Raw genomic sequence first — 18,984 nt, 5'->3', positions numbered from 1 at the left:
ACTTTGGAAGAGTTAGTGGGGGGGGGGGGAAGCCTAAACCCACAAAACTATGCTGTAGAGTTGGAGATTTTGTTAAGAATTAGAAGACTATGAAATTTTCTGGTTTTGGACCTTTAGCAAAGGTGAAGTAATAGGAAAAAGATTAATTTCAGTTATCTCCTCAAGTTAAAATTTGTTGGCTTTTTTTAGTTTGAACACTGCAAAATGGACCAGATTCGGTGTTTTGGTTTTCCATGCTGGAAATGGTGATACACTTGTGCATTCCAGATAGCTAAATAAGAAGGAGATGGAAGGAAATACCAAATTCTGGATGTAATTGGGGATGTGCTCTTTATGCTGAGTGCCTAGGCAAGAGAATAACTTCAGAGCCCTGCCAGTGGCTGGGGGCAGGATGTTGTTATTTGTGGAAGTGGCAGGCCAATTAACGTGCTGGGTAATGGTGGCTGGATTCAGACAGGTGAGATGAATATGGGGGAATGGATGATGGGCAAGAATTGGAAGTGTTTTCTGTATTCTCTCTGCTTTTGGACAGTCCCACGCAGCCCTGACAGCTTGGTGTTTGGGCAGCTGTGGTTAGTAGGCAATGAACTACAGGAACTGTGGGCAGAAGTGGAGCTAGCCCCAGCTGGGGTAGAGGTCTCAGGTATTTGAATAAATACTTGGATGTCCTTATCCAGACAGTGCTAGATATTCTTCAAGGGAGTTTATAGTGAGAGTGTTTGGGAATGTATATCTCTGGGTTCAGTATGGTTTTAGGCAGTTCAGCTGTAGCAATGCCTCTCTATTATGTAGGGGTGTCTTTGTGCAGTGTTGTGTGTTTTCCTCTGTGTTGGCTTTGCTCTGTGTAGATGTTTTCTTCTGTTGAGGTTACAGTGACACTCCAAAGCTGGCTAATAGGATTTCCCACTAAACAAACTATCTCACATAGCTAGGAAAGGATCCTTCCATTAATAAATATCCTGCCCAAATACTTACTTAACTGAGCAAATTATGTGCAGCTATGGTAAAAACTATTGTGTGTCATAATTTACTAAGCTGTATAAATAATTTATCTGTATTCTGTGCAGTTTATGTCATTTCTGACCCACATCATTCTTTCAGGGAGTATCTGACTGTTACTGCAACTATTGGTTTATTATTATTTGCTTTGTCTGCTTTCTGTTTTTCACTGCTTTGTTTTTCCTTTAATATAATTATTCAAAAGTCAGTACTGTTTGTGTGTTAGTGCTCTTCATTACTGCATTCTGGCTGCTTTTTCAATACTGCATGAACTTGGAATGCTTTTGCAACAGTTAGGTTAGAGACTGCTAGCATGACTAGGTGATGCAAATGAATACAGATATACAATGATAATATTTCAATTTTGTCCTGATGGCAATTTTAACAGAAGAGGGATCTAATTTATAACATCAATCTATTTCTTTGTACAGCTGAACCACAGAGCCACTTCAACAGATTTTTCCATGCATATTTGATAAAGCAGTAAAATACAGGTGTATCAATTATTGTAATAGCTGGCATCTTAGAAAGCAGATATTGTACACTGTGAAGGCCATAATATGTCAGCAAATTGAGAGGATGACATCAAGTATGAGATGTTCTCCCCTAGCCCCTTTCATATTTTCCTTCTTCCCATTTCTACCTGTGCAGAAGTAAACTGCTGTTGCTGTAACATCAAAGCAACATGCTTATTGCTTTCCATTCTCCAAGGCAGAATCTGGCAGGCCAGGGTTCTTGGTGCATGGTGGCAGATATCTATCCCACATAGGACTGTGATATTCTGGAATATATGTGTTTCACTTGCAATGTGGTGCAGAAGCAAGCTGAAGTTCTACAGTCATTATACTTGAGTAGGGCCCATTCTGGCACCCCTACACGCTGGGCTCTGCAGCACTGCCTGTGTGGAACGGGGGGCAGCGTGCAGCTGCTGCACCTTGCAGAGCACAAGGGCACATCAGACTAAACCCAGACTGTCACATTTTCTTATCTACCATCTTGCTTTGCTGTGAGAACAGATTACTTCACACATTTGATGGAACAGATTCCTGCAGCATCCGTGCATGCTAAGTAAGGAGGCTGGCAGATGCATCATCACGCTGCTTATCATCATACTTGGGCTAGATTTCTTACAGAAGTGAATACCCAGGGGTAGCCTCTTTCTATCGCTTTGGCATAGATCAATAACCTCAGGAAAACTGAGCAGAGAGATAATGGAGATTCAAATCTGTCAGATTGCTGTGGTGGTTGTGACCTACTCCCGTGCTGCTGTTCCCCCACTTACTGGCAGCTACTAAGATTGCTCAATGCTCTTGATCCCATTTCATGCAAGGGTCCTCTGTGCATACCAGAAGTAAGTTCTGTCATGACTGCTAGAGAATTGGCATACCTCGATTTTGCCTTCATATCAGGTAGCACTAATTTTCTTTGAATTGTTTTTAAAGTCTTTGGGAGGGCTTTTTACAGAAATGCCTCTTAAAGCTGCAGAAAAGAGAAAACCTTTTACTTGCTTTAGAAACAACCCAAGCCATCGATGTGTGAACTGTACTTGTTTCTGACTCTGACTGTACACCTAAAATCTTCCTGGAAGAGATGATCAAGCTGAACTTATCTTTCCTACCCCACTTTTTAAATCACACTTTGCTGACCTGCTCCTGTTGTTACTGTTATTTCTAAATCTACTGTAAATGTTTTCTGTGGACCTGCGATGTGAAATCCTTGCTCCTGGGGAATCGGTGGCAAAACTAATCCTGACTTCCCTAAGGACAGAATTTCCATCAGAGGGTTTTGATACGATTCGATAACAGATTTTCAGCTTCAATTTATGCATTGCATTAAAATACTTTGTGTTAGATGAATATGTCATTGGTGTTAAGCTGTGTTTAAAGTAATAGTTGTGTGTCTTTGTTTTTACTTTTGGTCTTTTAGTTTCCAGCGTGTTGTCCTTTTTGGTTTTGTTTTATTGCTTTTTCTTTAATTTTGCTTACCAGAGCCAAAGCCTTAGTAGAAGAACAACGCCTTTTGTTCCTAGGGTTCAGGTAAAGACTTCGTCTGCCTGAGAGAAACTCAAGTTGTGGTTTTCTTTTTCTTTTGTTTGTTATGGAAAATGCACAGTAGGAAAACGTTTTGTTAATAGTCCGTTTTCCCATGTTTTTAGTGTGTTGCTTTAAACCATGTTAACAAAGTTCCATGTCGTTGTGTGAGCAGCTTGTCGAGTTCTGCATGGGGGTTAAAATACGCAATAACAAATTTAAAGAGACAACTGAACTTCTGTTTGCTGTTTACCCGATGTTAAATTCACCCAGCTCTCAATAGCGGCGGTGGCAATGCACCCCGCACACAGAAGGTGTGTGCTGTTTAGGCAACAATGTTGTGCTTCAGGCCCTTGTATTAAGGCAAATGTCTCTTTAAATCCTTCACTATCATTACTTAACACACCCCTTTGTTTTTGCATTTTCCAAGTAATAGTAGCCTTGAGTAGAAGACAGGCAAAAAATTTGTACCTTGTTTAACAAACAAATTGCCTAGGTATGAAACTCAGGTTTTTTTCATTTTCAAAGTACATCAGAATAACCCAAACTCTGTTTAAATAAATAATAAAGAAGAGAATCATCCCATCGTGATACTGAATTTGTTTAGCTTTGGCCTTCTGTTTAGGTACAAATTGTTTGCCTTTTTTCATTAGGAACCTCCTGAGGTACCGTAGACTAACGCAAAAGTAGGTTTTTACTAATAATATACAATGCTTACCTGGCTTTGCTGCATGTTTTTCAGTTTGGTTTTTTGGTCAATAGAGTATTATCTGCTTTCCTTGCAAAATATCTTTATGGAGATGTTAATCTTTGCTCTGGGAGCTGTGTAAATGTTTATCTTCTTTGATCAGTTCCTCAAGGCAAGATGTAAAGGGTGATCTTAATGATTAGAATGAGCAGACTAAATTTCATGTTGGGGAAAAAGATCACACATATCTTATCCTTTCATAAAGAAATTCTAAATAAGACTGCAGGAAATGGTTTGGTTATGACTCCTATTTGAATAAGCACCAGTTTAATTGTTTGATTTTTTTTCCCCCCCCCACAATGTTATCTCCTGAAAGCAGTCTGGCTTTAAATGTAAATTCACAATAAAAATTGAGATTAAAAGCCTAGTGTTTTGATAATATTGTTTGAAGTTAACATATTATTATATTATATTATAAGATAATAGTACATTATATGACATAATATTGCATTATATTATATTAAATATATTATATTAAATATATTATATTATACTTATATTACATTACATTATATTATATTACATTATATTATATTACATTATATTATATTACATTATATTATATTACATTACATTATATTACATTACATTATATTACATTACATTGTATTATATTACATTACATTATATTACATTAGATTATATCTGACATAAACTGGCTTTGTATCAAAAGTTTAAAACATCCTTTAGCACATGATTGAGGAAGTTGGTTTCTGTTCATGGTCATGAAATCAAAGAGGGATACAAATTCAGTCCCAAGTTAAGTAGGTCTTTAAGGTAAACACTGTACATGACGTAAGTAGCCTTTTAATACTTGTTTTCTTTTTAGATAATGTACAAAATAAATTAAGAAGGCATATGATGGTCAGTTGTTCAGTTGAAAAAGGAAATATCTGCATGCTGTAGGAAATGCTGTATTGTAGAGGCAACATTAAGGAGTTCCTTATTTTAATCGCATTGTCTAAAACAAAGAGACATAAAAGTTGTCAGTTCTACTTCAGCTGATGTCCTCAAATGAAAAATACCCTGAGCTTTATCAAATGTTTGGAAGAAATTTGAGGAAATGAAACAAGTGTAATGCTTGATGGAGAAGAGGGTGAGCCTTACTCTCTCACCTCTGATTGGATTATTTTTTGATGCTGTAGATGAAAATTCTCTTTAGACCCAACTGGGTCTTTAGGCCCAGTTTTGTTCCTGCCTAATGTGTCTGGAGTTATTGTGGAAATCTCTAATAGTCTTTTGCAGAGCTCAGTAACAGCCAAAGTTAAACAGAATGTTTGTGATGAGTTCCTGAAGAACTTAAACTCATGACCCTGGAAATATCTTTACAGCTAGACTGGAACAAAAAAGTCCCCCACTTGCTCACCTTTAGTAGTGATAGTAGATTACTTTAAGATATGTTTACCGTGCAAGCTGCAGAGAAGAGCAGAGTATCTCCTGTGATCTTTAAACAGGGGTGTCAGCAGTTGAGCAGCAGTGCAGAACTCTAGTTACTTTTTGGCATGAGAAATTACCTAGCTCAGAGCTCTGAGTTGTTGTTTATGGTGGTCAGGAAGTATGCATTACATTGTGGGCTGTGCTATGGCCGTGGTGTAGCTGTGTCTGTAGAATTCCCTGCAAGAATGAGCATCTCCAAACATACTGTTGATGCTTATTTGTTTCCTTGCTCTCAAGAGGAAATGCACCTCTTTATTCTTGCTTGCATCTTCTTGTTAGTCTGAAACTGATCCTTGGGATAAATGCCCCAGATTCTGACACAAATTCCTCTCCCACACTCTTTCCATGTCATTCCATTCATTTTCTAGCTTCTTATATCACTGAATGATTAACCCCCAGCATTATTATTTTATTGGGAAGAAAAGCTGCTTCTTTCCCTGCTCTGCACCCTTCTGAACTTTTATCAGTTCTACAGTACCTGGGAAAGTGTGCTTTTCCCTCAGCTTTTAGCCTTGTGTAGCACACCAGCAATTTCCTAACTTACAGAGGGAAGCTTTGTGATCTCTTTGCACAGGATGATCTGTTCTTAAATTTGTGGTTTCCATACAGCATCTCTTGCTTACATGGTGGAGCCTCCTTTTGCCATGATACCACTGGGGTTTTTCTGCCTTCAGAAGTTTCAGGCATCCTTTTTGCTTTCATGCAGAGCACTGGCACATTTGATTGTGTATATGCATCATCTACATAGCCTTAGTGAAATTAAGATGAAACCACTGAGAAAGAAATTTTTTAAGAGAAATCTAGATTATGTCAACCTAAGTACCTCCATAATTTTCTGGCCTTTGTATCCTAGAAGCTCTTCAACTTGACAGCCTTTTCTTGTAGTGTTTTTGTTTGATTGATTGTTTTTTGGTGGGTTTGGGTTCCCCTTCCCCAGCATATCAGACAGCAATAGTAGTTTAAGCACCCCTCAGTAGTCAGGATTTGTTAAAGGTATGTTTAAACAACATCCGAGGCTCAGCTACACGAAAGGCTTTACCAGTTCGGGGCAGTTTCTGCATCTGCATAAGCTCCAAGCCAAATAAAATGATTGTTGTAAGCATTTCAAAAAATAAACAGATTTTTAAATGTTATTTTCTTTTTTAACAGCAGGGTTTACCTGCTGGTTTTTGAAAACAGGGCAAGAAAGACAAGTAGTGTCTCAGTTTCAAAGTGTTCCACTAGCAGGCAGCTATTATGTTACATGAAAAATCCTAATAAGAACCAGAAAAACAAAATCCCTGGCCAGCTGTCTCTCAAACCCGGTTGAACAGGGCTGTAGTGATGGAAGTCAAGCTGCACACAGGCAGTCTCTCCTAGTAGCATGACTTTTATTTCATTCCCATGAGATTTGTGAAGCAATCCACATATAACAAATAAAGAACTTCTGTGGCATAGAATTAAAAACTTCCAATATTCTCTGCATTTGAATCTAGGGTTATCACTTCAGATGTGCTGTGCCTGTATGTGCTGGACACAGACCCATGTTAGAATTGTGTATTTAAGCCAACGGTCCAGCGTTCAGGAGACAGAAATGTAGGAAGTGACAGCATTAATCTGGATTTTGTCTGATTTCCCTTATGCATATGTATTAGAGTATAGGTCCTGATTACATGATTGCTGCTTCTCCATAACTATGACTTCAATCAGTGCTCTGAATGAACTGTCTACTTAAGATGAGATGGGAGAAGATGAAATTTAGTGAACTGAATTTATGGCCTTAATTTATGTAACTTAACATTCTAGTTTCAGATAAGTCTGAGGTGCATTGGGGAAGAGCTTAGACTTGTACAGTTGAAAGAAAGAAGTACCTCAATATCTGCAGTGATCTGCAAATAAAGGACATCTATCCACAGTAACTCTATTTGAAGCAGGATACTCCAGAGGGCAGATTGATTATTCAGAGGAAGGCATCTTCTTCTGGGGCTGCAGAGCACCTAACATAGCTGCATCCTCAGGAATGCAGCACCAGAAGTCAGCTTTTATATACTGTTCAGTGTGTAGGAGGTTTATTCCAGAAATAAGACATCTGTGGTTTAAGCCCTGTCAGAAGAGTGCCTTTATCATCAAGCTACATTCCTTTCTTCTCTGGAGTAGAGAGTTTCAGCTGAAGCTGAGTCTCATCCCAACTGTGTGTCTGGCAATATAAGTGTGTGGTGATGGCAAAGAAAGCTTAATTTCAGTGCAGCAGATTCCAGACCTGCTACCCAGCATGTGTATTGATCTTGGTTTAGACCATTCCATTAAAAGAGAGAAGCTTGTGAAGCTGTTGATCTCTGTTCTCCTGACTGCAGAAGAATTCACATTTCTTGCACTCTGCATGGCAGGTATTCTTGGCAGCCTGTTTCAAGGAATACAGCAGGTGGTTTGGGTTGGAAGGGACCACTGCAGGTCCAACTCCGCTGCATTGAGCAGGGTTCCTCCATTAGGTTAAGTTGCTCAGAGCCCTGTTGAGCCTCACCTTGAATATCTCCAGGAATGGGGCCTCAACTACTTCCCTGGCCAACCTGTTCCAGTGTTCCACCACCCTCAAGATGCAGAACGTGTTCTTAACATCTAATCTAAATCTACACTTCTCTAATTTCAAGCCATTGCCCCTCATCCTATCACTGCAGGCTTTGCAAACAGTCCCTCTCCAGCCTTCTTGTAGGTGCCTTTCAGGTACTGGCCACTATTAGGTTTCACCAGTCTTTTCTTCTCCAGGCTGAACAACCCCAGCTCCCTCAGCCTGTCCTCATAGCAGAGGTGCTCCAGCCTTATGATCATTTTCATGGCCCTCCTCTGGACCTGCTCTATCAGGTCCACATTCTTCTTGTGTTGAGGGCACCAGAGTTGGATGCAGTGCTGAAGGGGAGGTCTTACCAGAGCAGAGTGAAGTGGCATCTCCTAGTTTCAGGATGCATTGAATTTAGGTGCCTGTTTGCCTGAATGTAGGTTACTGCAGATGTTTAGTCCAGTTAGCTGCACATCTGCTGAAGGAGGGAATGTGCATGAGTGTGTGGCAAGGAAGTTACCAGGACCTCAGCACTAAGTGGAAAGATCTCTAGAAATAGTTCAGATGGTATTCCTTTTTAAGTAAATTTTTAAGTGCCTACATCCTAAATTATCTACATAGACGATGTCCTACCCAAGAAGTTTTTTGCAGGTGTTAGCCTCCACATTAGCAACAGCCAGCATGGGCTTCCTGTCGTGTATGTTGTGTTATAATTACAGCTTTTCCTTTCCTTCATATAGATCAGGATTGCATCACTGCTGTTTCTTAGTTGTTCTAACCTTTATAGGAGGCTGTTTGTGCATATGTAAAAAGTGTTGAATGGAGGGTTTGTGGATTCTGCTCTGTGACTCAGCCTCTTAAGTCTTTCAGTGCTGAGCAACACACCTTTACATTCTGGTGGCTCTTTCACCCTGCAGCTTGAATAATTCAAAGTTCTTTGCCTTTTGGTCTTAGGAACCTTTCTTGCATACAATTCAGCAAAGCTATGAAAGGAACAAAAGAGCTTCCTCATCAACATTTCTGTTGTATGTGTGGTATCCTATGTTTATTTTATGACATAAAATATATGTAGTTTTCTATGGTAGGATTGTCCTGCATTTATTGATTAAGAACTGAGAAACTATGATCAGAGTCTGAGACAATCGCGTTCTGTCCAGGCATAATACACACTTCAGACCTCAGGCCCAATGCTTAGTGCTACAAATCAGGCTCCTGGGTCCCATGCCAGGCTCCTGGAAAACGAGGAGTGTGCAATTTGTGGATGTATTTAGAAATGTTTTAAGGGATTCACCCCTCAAAAAACACTGGAAAAGAGGAAAGGGTGGAATCCAGTGCTCTTGAACTGTACCTAGCTGTCTTAAATAGCTGTTATTTCCCTCTTTGTGAACAGAAAGGTTTCTTGTAAGAAAATACCATCCCATCCCAATATCCTAATGCTACTCATGCACAGGAGAGTCATAATTAGATTAGTTTTACTCCCAAACTAATTTTTCCTAATCAGTATGTAGTCTAACTCCTTGTTTGTCATTTTCCTTTCCAATTTCCTGCCTTGACTTCCTGTTAGAGTGTCATTTTTACTGCCAGTCTCTCTGCACAACATATTTTGCACCAGATACCGCATGGCCCTTTGGGTTTTTTTATCATCTCATTCCTTTCTCTCATTCAGTCTGGTTTTGTCCCTCTTTTCTTCTGTGGACCCTGCCATTAGTGGCTCCAGTCTTCCTGTGTTTCACTAAGCAGCATCCTGTATCCTTTACTTTCCCAGTAATTCTCAAAGTGTTTCTGATTTGTCCTTTCTTCTTTCCTCTTACCCTGTGAGAATGCAATCCCATCCTCCCCTCCATGGGGTTCTTTGTCCATTCCTTCACTCCCGGTTCCTTTCTTTCTTCTCTTTGCATACCAGTCAAATGGCTTCCTGGGTTACAAATGCCTGTGCTGTACACTGGAGCAGTGTGAACACGGGAAAGAGAGAGCCTCCTTGTCATATTTCTGCCTCCACCTTTCCTGTAACGAGCCAAATGCAGGGAATTATAGGCAAAATATGCCCACGATGTACAAGTTTTCCCAATTATTTTCAGAGCATAATGAGAACAGTAGAAGGTTCTTGTTCCAAAACACAGATATTAGAGCATCTCAAAACAGTATCACATGATTTAATCTTTTTTCTTAGAGTCATTCTCCAAACATTCTGACTGAAAAAAATTCGGTCTGAAACAAATACAGTGAAGAAATATTTAGGCTGAATATGAATGTGTAGTTCTGGTTTTGGTACCTGTGTCTAGTTTATCTCACCTTCACTCAGTTTGTGGTAGTGTCTAGATCACAAGTACATTTCATTCTGCTTAAGTAAGGATAGTTTTTCCCCAAAAAAGTGAATGAGGGTGATAGTCTCCAGTTCTTCCCCCCTTGGGATGTGGGACCAGTCAAATTTGGCCTTTGCCCAGGGATTCCCAAGGAAGCCTGTAGACAGATGCATTTAATGTGAGAGACGTTGGCTTGCACTGCAGAGGTCATCCAAGCTTTGCTTTGGTTTCATACAGCTGATGCAAATCTTTCTACTTGTGATATAACTGAACTGCATCATTTGTCCCTTCCACAGTGACTGCTCTAAAGTAGGTATGTCCTCCCCTTGAATAATGTATCTGCACCTGTAGTATTCAAACTGAAAAAGCTAAGGAGCAGGTTCTAATGGCTGTAGTAAAAAAGCAGAGCAGACCAAGTCTCAGGCTGCTTAACAGGATTTGCAGATGAGTAATAGCAGTTATTGCCATGTTGTCGCTGAGTTGGACTGTGCAGAGGGTTGGATTACTGAGCCTCCCTCTCTTACAATTTCTGGAGGACTTGTATGATTTTTAGCACGAGTCTCTGCATCTTAAATAACATTGAGAGATCTGAAATACTTATGGCTTTATCCAACAGTCTTTCCAGCACAACAGGACATAAAAATTAATTAATCCATTGTGCATAAACTACTTAAAAATGGAGATATATATATATGTATGTGAATAACACACAGCAGTAATACAAGTAATATAATATCACTGCCAAGAGAAAATAATCCTAACCAGAGCACCATCTGAAAAACAATTAATATGAAATAAGGTACTTATTGTACAGGGTGTTTAAAAAAAGACTAACCTCTGGTACATAACAAAGCTCTGATAGTATTAATATAATATTTATATGCTTTTGGATAAATACAAACCAGAATGTGATCTTTTCTGGTTAAGTAACCAATATATAGAGAAGTTTATGGAAAAAACCACCAAAACAATTAAAGATGAAGATGCTACTTTGTTGTAGAAATGAGTTCCCTAATTAATGTTTTCTCATTACAGATAAAACTGTGGTATGACAAGGTTGGTCATCAGCTAATAGTGACAATATTGGGAGCGAAGGATCTTCCTTCAAGGGAAGATGGGAGGCCAAGGAATCCTTATGTTAAAATTTACTTTCTTCCAGACAGAAGGTAGGATGAACACAAGGACAAGGAATGTTCGAGCAAGAATTGGTCTTAATACTCAGATGGCACACACAGCTGAGTTTACTTGTCATATGTATATGGAAAAGTCTTGCACGGCTTGGAGTTCCCTTATTGATCATGCTATGTGACAGCAATGTGTCTTTGAACACTAAACTTAAGCTCACTTTCACTGGATAATTTGTTAAATAATGAATGCAAAACTGAGAGGCAAACCTGTGTGGTTGCATGGGGATCTGGTATCTGCAAAGAATGTTAGTGTTTTATCATGCCTTTATTTCCTATGACAGTTACTCCTGTCCAGTGCAAAGAAAATGCTGCAAAGTTAGGTTCACAGATTTCTGGACTGATCAGTCCAGCAGTTTGGTTTGCCCCAACTTTTACACAAGAAAGCAGGAGCGTGTCTGGCATCTGAAACCCACAGATTTCATATCACAGTATCGGTGAGTTAAGGCTGAAGGGGCTCTTGAGATTTCTGAGGTGCACCTTGAAAATTTCCCCTGAAGCACAGGGCTAATATCAGTCTGGACTGGCTTTATAGATGTGCTCAAGGAAAATTAAACTGTGGGAGGCAGCCTTCCTGAAGAGTGCCTTCATTTTTCAGTCCATGATTTTCTGCCATTTTGATTTAGGTGGTGGTAAGAACAGCAAAGGGGGAGTAGTGTGCTCCCCACTGGATTTCCTTCTTTTATGTCATTGGCATTTCCTCAGATTGTGTGAGTGGCTGAATATGTTTACATTTATTTTCCACTGTATCCAACAAATAAATCAAAGATTTAACCTGACCCAGTATTTAAAAGATTGACCTGACCAGAGGAGTGTTGAATCTATGGAACAGGATGTATTTTTGCAGTTAATATTTTTACATCCTTTGCTTTTCCTAAACCGGGAAGATGTGAACCATCTCCAGAACCAACTGACTTCAGCAGGAATTAAAGCTATTCAGTGATTTGGAGGACACTGCTTTCCCACCTTCATTGTATGCCATATGCTGACAGGAAAATTTTCTGTGACTGCATAATTTGCTGTGTCATTAATGACGAAGAGGTTTTGGATGGATTGTCTTGCCATCACCAATACCTGACTCTTAGTTTATTCACATTTCTGTAGTGTGTTTAGAGATGCTGAAGCTGTGCTAAACTGAGAATCAGGGCTGCTTTAATTCCCTTACTTGCTTTTTCAAGATTAATAAAGCTGACAAAAAGTCAGAATGCTTCACAATGTAAGTTTTAATAGCTAAAAATACATAGAAGGAAAATAATTAGTCAATTACTCCCTTTATTAAGCTCTTCTGGGGTTTCCCATTTATGCAGAGTATTCAGACCCTTTAATTGTTGTACGTGCTTTCTAGAATTTTTAAACAATCAGCACTTTGTCTCCTGGAATTGGTTGTATTTTTTTTCCTTGTTTTTCCTAATGTGGTGCAAATTCCTTTTTCTTTCCTTAGAGGTAAAAGCTAAGTAAGCAACAATATATATCTTGTGTAGTGGAAGGAAACATGGTAGAGGTAAACAACACTTACATAAGTCCAGCACTGAATCAGATGCAGATAGTGAACTCTCTTTGGTTAAACAAATTTCCTTGGGAAAGCTTGTCCAATGTAACTGCTTTAAGCTCTCAAAGAGTAACCAATCTTGAATATAATAGCAACAATTACATGACTTGTTTTAACAGCCTGCCTAAAAATATCATTCCTGATATGCAAATTCATTTTCTTTTCCCTAGAGGTAAAGGCTTAAGTAAGCAGCAATATGTACCTTGTGTGGTAGAAGAAAAATGCAGTAATTATATTACCTTTGGAATTGTTAGCAAATGGGCAGCGTCTGCATTGCCAGATTAAAAAATCCACATAGATGAGTAGCAGAGCTGCGTTACGCAGCGATCGGCAGCTTCAGAATTAAGCGTTGTTGTGAGAGCTCTCTGTCAGTATTCTCAGTAGGAGCGTGGGTGTTTGCCAGCAAAACTTGGTTCCATCAGAAAATATTCATTCTTTGAAGCTGAAATAGTCTGCAAACCAGTTTGCTTTCAACAAAACCCTGGAGCCAGCGCTGGGAGTTTCATGGCAGCCTTGCATGGAGACCTTGTTGTGCTCTGATACAGACAGTGAGCCCTAGCTTTGGCGGTCCTTTGGGGTTACCCAAAGGATTTTGGGAGCTCTTTGGAGAACATTTTTCCTTCCAGTGTTTCTGGAAAAGGACATGTAACTCGTTCTCTTCGTCAGGAAAACACTAAGGGGAAGGCCCTGCACTGCTTGCAGCTCCCTGAGCACTACTTCATGTGAGCCAGCTGCTCCTTCCTGCTCTGCAATCTAAGAGTAGGACTGGAAGCTTGAGTGAACCAGCTCCTTGGTCTGTCTGAAATCTTTTCTTCCTCAGACTGTGCCTCATGGAGACCCCATTTACAGCAGTGCATTTTGCTTTATTAAATGCTGTTTCCAAAGTTCTGCTTTTCAGGTAACTTCTTAAAATTGGAATTGGCACAGGAACTTGACATTGCCTAACTTTAGCTTTTAATATGAAGTTATGAATTATCCTCAATGGGTGTGCTGACCTTCACTTCAACACAAAGGACTAGTCCTGACAAATTCCAGTACCCATATGCTTCAAAATGTACTTGTGATTTAAACCTTCCTTCTTTCTGTGATGCACTTACTACAATATAATGGATTTCTGAACATTTTTAATATTGAATTGTGGGGTTTTTTTTGCAGTGATAAAAATAAGAGAAGAACAAAAACAGTGAAGAAAACATTGGAACCTAAGTGGAATCAGACATTCATTTATTCTCCAGTTCATCGGAGAGAGTTTAGAGAACGAATGTTAGAAATTACTCTTTGGGACCAAGCACGAGTTCGAGAGGAAGAAAGTGAATTTTTAGGAGAGGTAAACAATTATTGGTAGCTGCTCACACAGTCATGGAAAAAATGACTAATCTGTTTTAAATGATTGTGTTTGTCCTTGTTTTGCTTAGCTGTGAACAAATCGTGACCTCACAGTTATCCTGTAGTACTGATGAGATTCTGTCTGTGTATGTTCCATTTAGTAGCAGGACACACCTATAGTTCACAGAATCAACAGAATCATGGAATGTTAGGGGTTAGAAGGGACCTCAAAAGATCACCCAGTCCAACCCCCCTGCCAGAGCAGGAGCATCAGATCACAAAGGAACACATTCAGGCAGGTTTTGAATGTCTCCAGAGAGGAAGACTCCACAACCCCCCTATGGCAGCCTGTTCCAGGGCTCTATCACCCTCACACTGGAAAAACTTTCCCTCACATTCACATAAAACTTCCTACACCTCAGCTTCCACCATTGCCCCTTGTGCTGTCATTGGGCATCACCCAGCTGAGCCTGGCACCATCTTCTTGGCACTCACCTTTCACATATTGATAAACATGAAGAGGACAGAGTCTCAAGCTGCACCATGGGAGGTTTAGGCTCGAGGTAAGAATGAAGTTCTTCACAGAGACAGCTGTTAGCCATTGGAATGGGCTCCCCAGGGAGGTGGTGGAGTCACCGTCCCTGGAGGTGTTCAAGAGGGGATTGGGCATTGCACTTGGTGCCATGGTCTAGTAGTCATGAGGTCTTGGGTGACAGGTTGGACTTGATCTTTGAGTTCTTTTCCAACCTTGTTGATTCTATGATCCAGTCTCCTTCTCTCCCAGATACAGAGCCCTCAGCTCCCTCAGTCTCTCCTCATAAGGAAGATGCTCCACTCCCTTAATCACTTTTGTGGCTCTGTGCTGGACTCTCTGAAGCAGCTCCCTGAGGTCCTTCTTAAAGTGAGGGACCTAGAACTGGACACAATATTTGAGATGCAGCCTCACCAGAGCAGAGGGGCAGGAGAACCTCTCTTGACCTACTAACCACTAGTTTCCCCATTTCTTTTAGAATTGCTCATTAAAGTGCACATTATCTGTAGTTGTGTCTTACCAAAACATTGGTGTGTCGCTGACTTGCTACAAGGTGTTTGAATGCTGTAAGGGTTGTCAACAGGCAATAAAGAGTGAGTTTGTTTGTTTGTTTTGTACAGATTTTTGATGTATTTAGTGCTGTAGAGTGCACTGCAACTCCTTTCATGTCAAATGCAAGATGTAAAACTTCAAAGTCTCTAACAAGAAGGGAATAAGAGAACAAAATTTTATGAACGTAGCTGTTTTAAAATATTCTGTTATCCAATGCTTTCCTACTTTGAACCATTTCTTTTTCTTTTTTTCAGATTCTTATTGAGTTAGAGACAGCATTGCTAGATGATGAACCTCACTGGTACAAACTTCAAACCCATGATGTCTCTTCATTGCCACTTCCCCATCCCTCACCGTATTTGCCACGCAGACAGCTCCACGGCGAGAGTCCCACACGGAGGTTACAAAGTAGGTGGTTAGTTTTACACACTCTGCATAATTCCTTTGAATTAATGTGTAGGGGATGTTAAATTCCTGTAGATGGGAAGCTGACAGAATTTGTGTGCTTGTTTGTAGCTCTTATGAATTAGTTTAGGATTGGTGATCAAAGTCTGATGTGCTGCAAGTGGCAATACTGCACATGGTGAAGTACACCAAGGTTTTTTTATGAGGTTACCTAGTTGAGATCCTGAGCTTGAGCAAATTCTCTTGCTCTTTTGCAGCCTGCTGTTTTTAACTTGATGTCCTATCTGCAGTATTACGTTCATAATTTCATTATTTAACCAGAAGTAAATGTGTAGGACTTTTCCCTTCAGCCCCTACTTCTTAAAAGGAAAGTGACCTGTATGTACCATCCTGTGTAGCTAAATTAATACCACGGCCTGTTGCCTGATTTGATATATTTTATGTGGCTGCATTCACAAATAGAATTTCTTTTTAAAATTCTGTTCTCCAGAATTTGATATTCTTGGTCCTCAGTAGTTTCATATTAGCAGTAGATGTTTTTAGAATGGAGTATATACAGCACACCATATAAAAATAGATAAATAAGAGTAAGACAGTAAAGGTTGACAGTATTTTTCCTTAATATTTTCCTCTTTCTCTAGCTTAACTGTTCAGGACTGTCAGTGATTTAAAGCTGTCCTTCATTGAATTAACTGTATAAAATACCAGTTCACTGTGGCAGGGAGGTTGGAGTAGATGATCTCTAAGGTCCCTTCCAACCTAAGCCATTTTATGATTCTATGACTTTGATATTACAGGAAAAAAAAAAAACCTCCCCAAATGAAATAGATCCAAATCTATTTCTGAGGTTTTTTTCTTTGGGGCCTTTGTATGTGAGTTTGCTTAGGTTACGTGTGCATTTGGGCATATGTGACACCCCAGCTCACCCACAGCAACATGTGGGTCTGGGATATGGATATTTCAGGTCTTGTGTGGATTTATCTGTAACTATTCCACGTAGTCCACAGTTCTTGTATCTGTGCACTGGTTGGTGAGAAGGATTAAAATGCTCCATATCATAATGTTCTGTGGTAGGCACATTACCAGAGTTACACTGACTAACTTCAAAGCCTTAAGATTTTGTCTGTGCACAAAAGGAGGGAAGAGATGGTAGTTAGCAGGTAAGGAGTTCTGTTTCAGTTTAGTGCTCGTCAGTGCTCTCAAGGACCATGACTGTTTAAGTGAAGTTTTAAAATTATTTTGTAGCACATGTTAGGAAGTTAAGTTCTCCACATAAAGTTCCTTTTACAGACCAGGTGAACACTTCAGTACCTGTTTGCATGTGGAGTTTGTGAAATGCTGGGTTTCAGGAGATAGTCTTGCAAACAAGTTTATAGCAGTTCCTGTCTGTGCAATAAATAACAGCCATTAGGAATGAATAAAACAGTAACTGCTATGTTCTGGGAAAGATTCCTTGCCTAAAGATCTGTATAGTGCTACTGAATCAAAATGTGCAAGTAGGTAAGTTGGGGTTTTTTTTAATGTTCATGCTGATCCTAGCACTGTGCTCAACTGCACAATCTTATGTGTGTGTCTGCAAATGTAGAGGGAAGGGCTCTTCAGCGCTGCCTTGGTGAAACACTGAGATTTGCTTTTCAATGAAGATAGTTGGCTTGACTGTAACTAGAGTGATATTTTACAGCTTGAGGTTCATCCAAATAAGCAGTGTCAGATCTCCACTGTGGTTGCTGGAGAATTCACATGCTCCTACAATAAATTATGCTGTTTGCATCCATGCTGAGATTGAAATCCCACAAAGAAGGATTTTCTCCAGTGTCCAGGGAAATAGATGCACTTGAATCCTTCCATTTCATGAATAATTTTCAGTTCAAACACATAGTTTTCCATGGACAGAATAAGGTCTCTTGGAATTAAAATCCCCCCTTTTGGGGGACTGGAAAGGCATCCAAATGGAAATGTAGCATCTGGTCAGAATTCTGCAATGAAAGCAGAATCCCTTAAGAAATGTAACATACCTTTCCCCCCTTTTTTAAATTGATATCACACCTCCTAAATGGAAATAAAAACATTTTTTGCTGTCCAGAGAGATGGTGGAATCTTATTAGAGATACCCAGGGCTCAACTGGACAAGGCCATAAGCAATGAAAAGTAACATGTCCAAGCCTGAAACAGATGTTGCACCAGATGGCCTCCAAAAAGCCCATCCCAGCCTAACCATCATCACCAAGGGAATGGTGAAGGGCAGACAGCACATCTTACAACTGCCTTCACCAATTAAAACATTTATAGTATATTAATGACACATAGAATTCTAGATCTGCTTCTTAGTTTCCTGAGTCTGAAGCTCTTTTTGCATTCTTCAATAACAACTCTTGCATATGATGAAAGAGAAGGTGTTATTCACTGTCACTTTACAATGCTGGGAAAATCTCCAGATGAAGACAAGGAATGTCTAGCAAGTTTGTCTAGCTTTTTCAAATCACACAGAACAGAATCAGAGAATGGCTTAGGTTGGAAGGGACCTTAGAGATCATCTCCTCCAATCTCCCCACTATGGGCAGGGGCACCTCTCAACTAGATTTGGCTTCCCAAGGCTTCGTCCTACCTGGCCTTCAACATCCCCAGGGAGGAGGCATCCACAACCTCACTGGGCAACTTATTCCAGAGTCTCATCACCCTTGTACAGAAGAACCTCTTCCTAAGATCCAGTCTAACCCTGCTGTCCCTCAGAGTGCACTTACTGTGCTGTTACAGAGCAGGTTGATTTAAATTTCTGGGGCTGAACAATCTGAACAGTGCAGTCCTCCCACCTCTTGTTCACTCCTGTGATGCCTTTGTATAGAATCAGTGAGTACAATACGAAGTAGCTTATAGCTTCCCCCCGATATTGTTGGTGTGAGAAATAAGAAGGGAGATAACTTTGAATTGCAAGGTGGTTTGTTCTTTGTATGAATACACATCTACGCTTTCTTATCTTCATGATTGCCAAGTAGCTATAAATACATCTATTTGAAGACAATATTTAAAGGTTACTCTCTGAAGGTAGTTTAAAAGAACCACCTACACTTATGCCTTACTTCTGTTCTCTTTTTAATAATGCTGAATTTCAGCACTCCCAAGGAAGAGCAGATTGTCAGCCCTGAAGACTGAGCTCCTATATTTACAGAGAGCCAGTAGGAAAATGCAAGCCTCCCACAGAGCCCCATATGTAATTTTTGTGGGAGCCAGCTTTCAGAGCCAGCAGCTTAGTTTCCACCTATATTTATTTCGCAGAATCTTTGAGTGGGCATTATGTTGTGTTACAGATTGTTCTAAGCCAGCCACTTTCTCTTGCCCAGTCCCCTGACCTGTACAATTCATGAACCTCAATAAGGGAAAAATAGTAA

The 18,984-nt window shown here is 39.9% G+C and overlaps 1 protein-coding gene across 50 annotated transcripts in view; it reads left to right on the top strand.

Moving 5' to 3' along the window:
- Positions 1-18,984, top strand: part of RIMS2 (regulating synaptic membrane exocytosis 2) — a 379,504-nt gene that overhangs the window by 209,289 nt on the left and 151,231 nt on the right. For 39 of the 50 annotated variants that reach the window (XM_054167286.1, XM_054167293.1, XM_054167292.1 and 36 more), the window contains 4 exons: positions 2,988-3,035; positions 11,086-11,216; positions 13,939-14,110; positions 15,448-15,601. In XM_054167286.1, the coding sequence (XP_054023261.1) occupies positions 2,988-3,035; positions 11,086-11,216; positions 13,939-14,110; positions 15,448-15,601 (505 nt within the window). The remainder of the gene's footprint in view (positions 1-2,987; positions 3,036-11,085; positions 11,217-13,938; positions 14,111-15,447; positions 15,602-18,984) is intronic. The other 11 variants (XM_054167301.1, XM_054167288.1, XM_054167304.1 and 8 more) reach the window with 1 other exon arrangement.

The sequence above is a fragment of the Dryobates pubescens genome, chromosome 14, assembly GCF_014839835.1.
Source record: "Dryobates pubescens isolate bDryPub1 chromosome 14, bDryPub1.pri, whole genome shotgun sequence".
Taxonomy (NCBI): Eukaryota; Metazoa; Chordata; class Aves; order Piciformes; family Picidae; genus Dryobates; species Dryobates pubescens.
This window is presented reverse-complemented; position numbering and strand designations above follow the sequence as displayed.